At 40.1% G+C, this 11,093-nt stretch overlaps 1 protein-coding gene across 1 annotated transcript; it reads right to left on the reverse strand.

The window, feature by feature from the left end:
- Positions 1–1,380: 1,380 nt before the first annotated feature.
- On the reverse strand, positions 1,381–6,621 carry LOC114163705. Its single transcript, XM_028048000.1, has one exon. The coding sequence runs from the start codon at positions 6,619–6,621 to the stop codon at positions 1,381–1,383; it is 5,241 nt and encodes a 1,746-aa protein (XP_027903801.1).
- Between the last annotated feature and the right edge of the window lie 4,472 nt (positions 6,622–11,093).

Below are 11,093 nucleotides of genomic sequence, written 5' to 3' on the forward strand. Positions count from 1 at the left end.
TCTATTGGACTAACTCCCCTACCACATACCGTACTTGGCCGAGAGAGTCGCTAACCCCTGAAGACCGACATACACTGTCCTACTTGGACCAACTGCCCAAGAAACTCTCTTCAAAGAAAATTATTGGTGTATTTAGATCCTCCCATCCACGCGATGAATTATTCGGTATGTATGTTTATTTGGTTGAATGCCAGGGATATGATTTTAATGGTGGTTGATGCATTTATGCTTGTGCAGGTATCATGGCAGCAGCTGGTGGGTCTGGAAAGGATATCTACCTGGAGCTAAGGCGTAAGAGGATGGAAGAAGAAAAGAAAAAGAGTGTTGAAAGTGCTGGACGGATGACAGCAGAAGGGTCATCACAGAGGGGGGACTTATTACCCCCGCCTGTTGAAAAGAAGAGGGGCAATACACTGAAAGCGCGCTGCAAAGAGCTGGAAATGAAGGATGAAGAATCACAAACAGCACTGGAAAGGTTAGAGGAGAGATTGGCGACCCTACAGGCCGAACATACTGTGGCCCTGGAGCGAATCTACGAGTTGGAGGGATACGTCATGGCTCAACATGAGGAAGGTTTTTACAAAGCCGTTCGTCAGACTGCCCACCTATTCAACTTTGATGCAGGAGATGATCGTATTAGCATTGAGAAGGATGTTTACGATGGGGTCTTGATGAATATTAATGACATAGCGTCCGCCAAAGCTGCTGCTAACGATCCCGGGAAGGTGTCATCGCCGCCGTCTATATGATGAACTTGTGTGTGGGATGCTGCTGTATGCTTATTATGACTTTTTGTGTTATGTGTAAAAGGTTGTTAAATCAGATGCTGAACATTTATGATTTGTAGGACGTCTGTAACGAACTGCCGCTATGTTTGTGTGATATTATGTTGAATTTAATTGTCGTATATGTGCTGTGATTGAACTCAATAGGGATACGTCAGCATTTGTGTTGCGATAACGGCGTCCCTTAGTATGCGAGCAAGAACAGGTGTCGGCCACGGGGGTAGCCATGTTCTCGGCCGCGATGGCCGAGTACTTAGCGAAGGTCATTATTGGCGTGACATGGGGAAAAGCTTTACATTATATAGAGCGCAGTGGCAGTGTATGGGAGGGATCATCATGGTTAATGATACTACCTGACCCATGGTGAGGAGTTGAGGGGAGGGCTCATCATGGTTAACGAGGCTTCCAGGGCCCTTGGTAGAGTAAGAACAGAATTATCATGTGAGAAAAATAACCCAATCGCAAAACAATATAAGAGGAACGTAAATACTTTATTAGTAACAAGGATGCCTCATTAAAACCTCCTCGACAAAAACCCTCCTTAGGGAAAAAAATCGAGGTAGGAAAGAGTACATCGCCTGACACATGAATAGTCTTAACTATAATAAAATTTTAGATGTGACGAATTCCAAGTTGCTGGTATAGTGCTCCCAGATAGATATTCCAGGCGGTAAGCTCCTTTGCCAACGACCTCACGGATGCGAAACGGGCCCTCCCAGTTGGGAGAGAATTTACCTTCCTTTTTTCGTGCGTTGCTAGCCATCCGCCAAACCAAATCTCCTTGATGAAACGATCGATGCTTGACTTTAGAGTTGTAACGGCGTTGAGCTCGAGCCTTGGATGCTGCTTCCCGAATGCAACTACGATCCCTGAGTTCCTGGAGCAAGTCTAGGTTGATGAGCATGCTCTCGTTGTTAAGGTTAACATCAAAGAGCCGTCGTCTCAGTGAAGTGTCGCCGATTTCAATAGGAATCATCGCATCAACACCGTATGTCAAGCTATAGGGTGTTTCCTTAGTCGTGGATTGAGGGGTGCAGCGATAGGCCCACAAAACTTCTAGTAGTTCGTCGGCCCAGGTACCTTTTGCCTCCCCGAGTCGTTTCTTTAATTCCTTCAATATGACTTTGTTTGCGGCCTCTGCTTGGCCATTCGTCTGCGGATGTTCTACCGAACTAGTAACATGGTGAATGTGGAGTCCTTTATAAAAGTCAGCCAGCCCCTTATCAATGAACTGTCGCCCATTGTCTGTTATGATGGTTTTTGGAACGCCAAATCTGCAGATTAGATTACGCCAAACGAACTTTTGTACCTGCTGAGCCGTGATCGTAGCGAGGGGTTCTGCTTCGATCCATTTGGTAAAATAATCGACTGCCACAAGCAAAAACTTGACCTGTCCCCTCCCAGGACTGAAAGGTCCTAAGATGTCCATGCCCCACATAGCAAAAGGCCACGGGGACATAATGGTATGAAGTTCTTCTGGCTTTGCGTGTAGGAGATTGCCATGCTGCTGGCAGCGAGTGCATCGTTGAACATATCTGTCACAATCCGTCTTGAGGGTAGGCCAATAGTACCCTGCTCTCAAGATGCGGGACGCCATGGTTCTCGAGCCGGAATGAAAACCACAAATGCCTGTGTGCAATTCATCCATCAAGTATTGCGTTTGATTTTCGGCTACACATTTTAAGAGGGGGTTGGAAAATCCTCTTTTATATAATTCACCGCCTATGAGCATGAATCGCGAAGCCTTCTTCCTGATTGCGGGGTCGTCAGTCCCGCTGTCCTCACCATGCTGTATGAATTGAACTATGGGAACCATCCACCCCTTGTCCTCTGTTTTTGTTACCTCTGTGACATTGCTATCTATCATGGTGACAGTGGGTTGACTGAGTGTAGCATGAATTACTGTGTGATGCTGTCCCTTTATCTTAGTCGTGGCTAACTTAGAGAGTAAGTCTGCTATGGAGTTCTGCGCTCGATTAATGTGTTCCAGCCGTACTGTTTTAAATTGTGCCAACATTCCTTTTACGACATGGTAATAGCGGATGAGGAGAGGATCTTTCACCTGGAAACTGCCATCCATATGTCCCACCAGGAGTTGTGAGTCGGATTTGCACGTGAGATTCTCGACGCCCATATCTACTGCCAAATGCAGTCCAGCAATCAATGCTTCATACTCCGCTTGATTGTTTGAGGGCTTGAATCCGAACCGCAAGGATTGCTCAAGAAGAAGATTGTTTGGTCCTTGCAAAACTATGCCAGCCCCTCCACCTTTGGTATTAGAGGAGCCGTCCACAAAAAGTGTCCATGTGTTATCGTTCGGCTCTGTCTGTCCAGCTAGCTCGTTAACAAAGTCAGCCAGACATTGGGCTTTGATTGCTCCTCTCGCTTCACAGCGAGTGTGAAATTCGGACAACTCAACTGACCATCCCACCATTCGGCCCGCCAGATCGGGTCTCCTCAGCATTTTGTGTATTGGGTAGTCGGTTCGCACTATGGCCTCATAGCTCTGAAAGTACGGCCGTAATCTTCTGGTTGTGACTACCAATGCCAATGCCACCTTCTCCACCGTCTGGTAGCGCAGCTCAGCATCGTGCAGAACTCTGCTGATGAAGTAAACAGGTTGTTGCTGTCCATCGTGTTCCTGGACTATAGCAGTGCTTACGGCGTTATTAGAAATAGCTAGATATATTAAAAGTGGTTTACCTTTTGCGGGTTTGTGCAATATCGGGGGTGAGGACAGATATTCTTTCAGTTTAACAAACGCGTGCTCACAGGCTTCATCCCACGCGAACTTACAAGCCTTCTTCATCAGTTTAAGCATGGGCTGTGTTTTCTCGGCTAATGTTGGCATGAATCTCGACAGTGCTGCTAAACGTCCGACTAACCTCTGTGTCTCCTTGATGTTTGCAGGACTACGCATACTTAGTACCGCTTGGCACTTGTCTGGGTTAGCCTCAATTCCTCGGTGTGTTAACATGAACCCTAAGAATTTCCCTCCTGTGACTCCGAACACGCACTTCTCTGGATTTAAACGCATGTCATATCGGCGTACTGCATGTAGCACCTCCCTGAGGTCTATTATGTGCTGTTCTAACGAATCGGACATCACCACCATGTCATCTACGTAAACCTCCATGCATTTTCCAATCAGATGATGAAAAACCCGATCCATCAATCTCTGATACGTCGCTCCTGCGTTTTTCAAACCAAAGGGCATTACCTCATAGTAGAAATTGGCTTCCTCTGTGATGAAAGCTGTTTTCTCCTTGTCACCTGCGTACATAGGTATCTGGTTGTAACCCGAATAGGCATCCAAGAAACTAAGTACCCTATGGCCAGCTGCTCCATCGACAAGCCGGTCGATGCTGGGTAAAGGATAAGTGTCTTTGGGGCAGGCCTTATTAAGGTCTGTGTAGTCCGTGCACATCCGCCACTTGCCATTGGGCTTTTTGACCAATACCACGTTGGCCAACCAAGTGGTATACTTAGCCTCTGTGATAAAGCCCGCGGAGAGCAGTTTCTGTACCTCAATCTTGGTTGCTTCTCTCTTTTCTTCCCCCATTTTTTGCCTCTTTTGAGCGACCGATTTTGCTTCTGTATAAACAGACAGTTTGTGGCAAGCAATTCGAGGGTCGATTCCAGGCATGTCGGCTGCGCTCCATGCAAACAAATCGGCGTGCTCGTTCAACGTCTGCTTCAGCTCCTCGACATCTGCATACGCCTTACCAGTGTAGGTGTACCTGACCCCATCCCCGAAGTCATGTCTCTCTGTGGCCTCAACCGGTTCGACCCGTGTGTCATCATTGAAGCGAGGATCTAAGTCTGCGCCCTCAATCCTCGATGTTCTCTCAATATTGTGTACTGCGCGTTTTGGTGGTGACCTAGGTCGTCCTCTCAAGCTATCCGCATAACACTTACGAGCAGTAGGTTGGTCCACGTGTATGGTGATGATATCTCCAGATGCGGAAGGAAACTTCATTGCCAAATGATATGTGGAAACGACTGCGCCCAACGTATTAAGAGAGGGCCTTCCTAATAATATGTTATATGATGTGTGCGCATCGACGATGAGGTACCTGATCTTTACCGTCCTCGTCACCTTTCCTCCTCCAAATTTAGTGAAGAGGTCGATATAGCCTTTCGTGTCCACCCTCTCACCTGAAAAGCCAACTATGGGTTCTAAATAATGTTGAATGTCTTCTTCTGAAATTTTCAATTTTTTGAAAGTTCTCCAATAGAGGATGTCTACCGAACTTCCTTGATCCACAAGGGTTTTTCTGACAGCGAAGTCTTCAATTTCCACCGATATGACCATCGGATCATCATGTTGAGGGTCAACAGCCTGAAAATCGTCGTCCCTAAAGGTAATAGGCGGCATACGCCTACGCGGATATATAGAAACTGCATTCACGCTCTGAACTGCACGGACATACTTCTTTTTGGCAGATGCAGTGGAGCCCCCACCAGCGAAACCTCCCGCAATGTAGTTAATAACTCCTCGTAATGGCTTTTCCTGTGGTTCCCGTTGCTCATCCTTCTTATGATCGATCTTTCGTCTAAGGTTATCTTCGCGTCGCCCCCCATACGCTGGCGCTCTGTACTCTTTCCTCTCGTTTCCTCCATCTCGGTCCTCCTTTCTGGATGCAAATCCCCCCTCTTCGCGTTTTACAAACCTTTTGAGATGCCCAACTTGTATTAACTCCTCGATTTTGTCCTTTAGTGTGAAACACTCTTCTGTAGTATGGCCGTAATTTCGGTGATAACGGCAGTGCTTCGTGGTGTCAGCATGAGGGGGAGTTGGGACCTTTCTAGGGGGAGATATAAGGTCGGCATTTAGGGCTTCCTCCAGAATCTGTGCCCTGTTGGATATCAGCGGGGTGTATCTATGATACTTTGGTTGTCTTTGCTCTCGGAACCTAGAGCCTGGTCTTGAGGTTGTTGCTCTGTCTCTCTCGGGTTGCTTTCTGTCAAGGGTTTCCCTGCGGGTGGTGTTGCGAAACTCCTTCAGCTCTTCCATTTGCATAAACTTCGTAGCTCGCGTTCGGAGCTCGTCCAGATTGGCCATAGGTTTTTTGCACAGGCTGTCCACAAATAGGCCTGGTCGCAGGGCTGTAATCAAATGATGCATGGCTACCTCTGGATTCAAATTACTGATGTTTAGGGATAGTTTCCCGAATCGCTCCATGAAATTGCGTAATGTCTCATCTTTTTCTTGCCGCACATTCACCAGTGCCAAAGAGGTGAGATGATGGGGTTTGCTAGTAGCAAATTGAATGCTAAAACGCGTCGTCAGTGTATCAAAACAGTCCACGGAGTTGGGGGGAAGCCGGGTAAACCAACGGAGCGCCGGACCCTTTAGCGATGTTGGGAAAACGCGACAGAGGATGGCGTCTTCGGTTGTATACAGTCCCACCTGAGTGGTAAAGATGTCTATATGCTCTTCCGGATCTGTGGTGCCATCATACTGATTCATAGTAAGCCCCTTCCAACGTGCAGGGAGGTCAGCCGTCATGATTCCGTCCACAAAGGGGTGACGCCTAGGTGTTCTTGCTAGTGCACCGGTATGATTGGGATTAGTTTGAGCGCGGGATTCCTCCTGGTCTGACGTCTCTTCTTGTACTTCTTCTTCTTGTGGCATTTCTCTCCTTCTCTCCGTGCGTTCGGTCTGTCTCCTGATTCTTTGGTTTTCCGCCCTCAAGGCGTTGACTTCCTCTTCGTTTTTACGTCTTATCTCAGCTAGTTGTCGCTGCATTTCTGTCTGCATCTCTTCCTGTATTTGTCGCCGCATCTCGGCTAGGGCTGCATTGTGATCTATCGTTGTCCTGGTCGAATCCATGTCCCTTGAGAGTAGCTTGGCCCCACGGTGGGCGCCAAATGTTCTTGTAAGGGTTAGAGCCAAGCGATCTCAAAGGCCTTCTGTATTCTTCCGCCCACTTTGCGTCCCTTCTCTTTACAGCTGCTTCTGGACTACCGTCAGGGGTGAGTACCTGCAAATACTCCGATGCTTAAGTCAGTAATAACCCCAGATATTCTCTCTTTAGATATTGGCTTTAGATAAACTTACCTTTTACTAGACAGTCCAAATATCTTTTATACTACCTGGCCTTATTCCCGTTATTATTGCCTACAGAGCGGTTTCCTTCTCCCATTAAACACTAAGGAATCTTAATCAATACAGTAACTGCCTCTCATACCTTAACGGTAACATTTCTACATTCCATTGGACTTCCAAACTCTTGGGCCTGTGTGCTATCTTTGCCGTGACTGGGATGGGTCTACCCCTCTGCACTGCTAGCCCATTACGCATCAGAACCCTTGGGCCGAGATGTACCAGGCACCCAGGGCCGACACCTACTCGGCCTCCACTCTGCGCGTGCCTGCCATCCTACCAGGCCACTCCCTGACTTCAGTGCCTCAAATGTGTCTAGCCATTGGGCCGTGATGTTTACGGCTCCTGGGTCGAGACATATGCCTCTGACCACACCACTCTAACCTTCTTTTACTGACTGTGCCTCACCTTTTCCTGTCGTGCCCGTGGCCGAGTATATCCCTCCCAAACTTCCCTATTGTACCTAACTAATGGGATGTACCCAGACTTCCAATACAAATTTTTTATTTTGTAAATTGATATCTAAATTTGTACATTTAACAACTTTTGGTCACTAAAATTGATGGTTAACGAAGATTTCTCCTTGAGTGTCAGTGCATTTAATTAATTTTAAAAGAATATGATATCACTTTGATACCAAGTGTTATATTCCTTTTGGAAACATTTATTTTTTTAATCGCTATTTTAGCATCTATATAACAAGATTCTTTACTGAGGGAAAAACAAGTGGAATATATGATTGTACGAAACAGCAGTAAAATATATAGAAGGTGACATTGTATTGTATGTTAACTCAACTACGTGACGTTGATGGAAAACAACTTCAAAGCCAAACAATGGCTTCTTTGTTTTTTTCTTTTTTATTGATGTAGCGGGTACTCCAACCTCAAATTCTCCAAAAACCACAACTGAAAGAAGAAATACAAGCCAAAAGATAATCTGAAAAGGACAAAGATTTTTTTTTTTTCTGACAAAAATACGCTTCGAACTAACCATGACTGTACTTTAATAATATCCATCGATTAACTAAAATCAAGAGCACCATGACAAAAAGCAATTTTGTTTCGGAACAACCACTACTTGTGTTAGAATAATTACTTCACATTGTCCCGTAAAGTAGTATAATAATTCTAAATTTAGATGAGTTTTAAAATTCTAGCAATTGTCTTCATCAACATGATGCTTGGAGAATAGCATATAATTTTATTAGGTTATATCAACATTATATGAGCCAAAGAAGTTTTGTTAATTACTATTATACAACAACCAAATAAATTTTAACCTAATCTATATATAGACAACCCAATAATTTACATTCAATAACTTGGTTTTTAACTTTGTATTCTGTGCTTATCAGAAACAATGAATTGGCAAATAAGATACTTTCCAATTAATGCAACAAAAGACATGTCTTTTTGGATGTTAAAAAACATAAGAAAACAAAACACAACTCACATGGGAAGCATCACAGTATTAACTAGATAGAAAGAACAAACACAAATGATGAATATATAAGCCAAAGGTACATACATCATTGTCACATGAGAAAGAGAGAAAGAAACACATACATCATCCAATTAACTAGACGAGAAAAAAAAAATAGTAAAGCGCTAAACAATAAGCATATGACTTTTATATATATATATATATATATATATATATATATATATATATATATATATATATATATATATATATATATATATATATATATATATACTGCGAGATATATATTAACAGCTGTGAATCATTTGATTGACATGAGATTTGAAATGACTCTACTTAACTATATAAATTATTTAAAAAATAAACGTATTGATTCTGTAAGAGATCTATTACAAGATCAATTTGGATTAATCTTGGTTCGTTTAAAAAATATAGTTAGAAGAAATATATGTGGAGCAATTAGACATAAATCGATTCTAATTCCTTGAGATTCGCTAACTTCAACTCTATTTTATATATATATATATATATATATATATATATATATATATATATATATATAATATTTTTGTTATCATAAGTATGATTTCTTATACCTATTTTTAATATCCGTGAATTACAATACGCAAAATTTATTATACATTGCAATGAAACCCAATAACTAATTAGTCCATACAGATTTTAAATAAATAAAAATATCTGAAAAGTTTTACAACGACATATATAGTGAATATTCATGATCATTTCGAGAAAATCAGTTAATAACATCAAATTTTTTCATGATTTCTGAAGTGAATTTAATAACGAAATCCCGAAATTACGTTCATCAGTAGTATATAAAAAATTCATGATTTTATAACGAAACAAGTCTCTGTCCCTCGGTGAAATCTTGATAAGTACTTTTTCATATAATTTTCGTTCATTTCGAAATGTTGAAATATATCATCATACACAACAAAAGTTAGTTATTAACTATGATAAGGTTTTTTTCAATATTATTTAATTTTTTTACACACATTCAACTTCCGCAAGTTTAGATTTATTCATGCCCACTTTCTCTTCTACACTGTTTTCAAATTAATGAAGAGGAAGAGATAATTATCATTTTTTATCACACCGTACATCCAAAGAGAGATATTACTGTTCTCATGAAATAAAAATACACGTAATTAATTTGATCTATTAATCTAAAATAAAGTAGAAAGTTAAATACTTATGTTTGAAGTAATATATTAATTTTTTTTTTACGTTTTGTAGACTCGTAGTTGACACTGGTTGTGTGTTGACTCATCAAAATTGAAAAATGCAACTTGGACTGGAATATTCCGATCCCAGGGAAAGCTCCATATGCATTTCGAAAGATACAAAAAAATACAACCTTTTGCTCATTTACTAAGGTAAATGAACCTCCATTGACACCCCTCATATATATTACATTATTATTTAAAATTATCTTGTATTTATACACGAACAATTACATTTAGTAGTTTCTACGGTGAAAACAAATCAAGAATTGAGGATTCTTATTTTAAATGATAATGATAAGGTCATAAATACAACTATAAATGTGATTTACACATAAATCTTAAAAAATATAGAGAAAAGAAGCATGTTAGTGTGCATCATGATTATCATGTATATAAATTGTTGTTATACTCATTCATTCAACTTTTGTTTCTACATTTATTATATATTGAATTTCTATTTTCAAATATTCAAATGCAATTTTCTTTTAACTTATTCTCAATTTGATATTATCATAAAGTGATTGTTATGAACATTAGGAATGATAAAGTGAGTCAGTCTAGTCTGTTTTAGCCCATCTCACATTTTAGTCCGTAAAGTAGGAATTAGGTTGGTCCATTCCGCAGTTTAATATTAAATTCACTTTTTTGACTTGCCCTATCCTGCGAACTGATTTGTAGGTCTGTGGACTAGTCCACAATATATACTAATATTTAATAATAATGTAACATTTTAAGAGAATTAATTTATGCATTTTATTTATTTTATGTTTTTAAATATTTTCATTCTTTGTTCAATATAAAAATTCAAATTTTTAGCAATCTTCTTCTTAAATACGAGTTTTTTCACATTAGGTCATCTCTCAAACATAAACATTTATAACCACATGTATCTTAATAGTGATCTATGTAATTTTCATCGTACTGGAATATATTTATCTGAAATTTGTCAAAAAAACTTTTAATACATGCATATTATACTTATCTCAGTCAATCGTCAATATCAATTGTTAACTCTAATAACACGGATAAATCATGAGAATAGATTTACACGGGTCACCAAATGAAATATAAATCAAGTAATTAACATCACTTTTAATAAAAAAACCATAATAAATTTATGTGTTTTTTCTATAATATTATTCATGATTCTCATTTTTATACAATAATATTTTTAATATTATTATTTTATGTAAATGTTTGGCATGACTTGTCACAAGTAATTTTTGAGATCATTATATATATTATTACATGCTTAATTAAAATATTAGATTATTATTTATTTATTGTTTAATATTGCAATTATTTTATTATCTTGTTTTAGCTAAAAAACATATAATTCTATATATGATAGACTTGGAAGAAGCTAGTAATTACTTTTAAAAATTCATATACTTAATTGGAACATATAGATAGATGGTAAAATGATTTTTGTCTTTAGTTAATGCAGAATATTCACTTAGGTTTTAGTATTTATATATTGAGCTTGTAAAGTGGTAGTGTCGTATC

The sequence above is a fragment of the Vigna unguiculata genome, chromosome 9 (assembly GCF_004118075.2).
Source record: "Vigna unguiculata cultivar IT97K-499-35 chromosome 9, ASM411807v1, whole genome shotgun sequence".
Classification (NCBI taxonomy): Eukaryota; Viridiplantae; Streptophyta; class Magnoliopsida; order Fabales; family Fabaceae; genus Vigna; species Vigna unguiculata.

Excerpts from the sequence above, each read along its gene's own strand:
- LOC114163705 (XM_028048000.1), bottom strand. The coding sequence starts at position 6,621 with ATGGATTCGACCAGGACAACGATAGATCACAATGCAGCCCTAGCCGAG.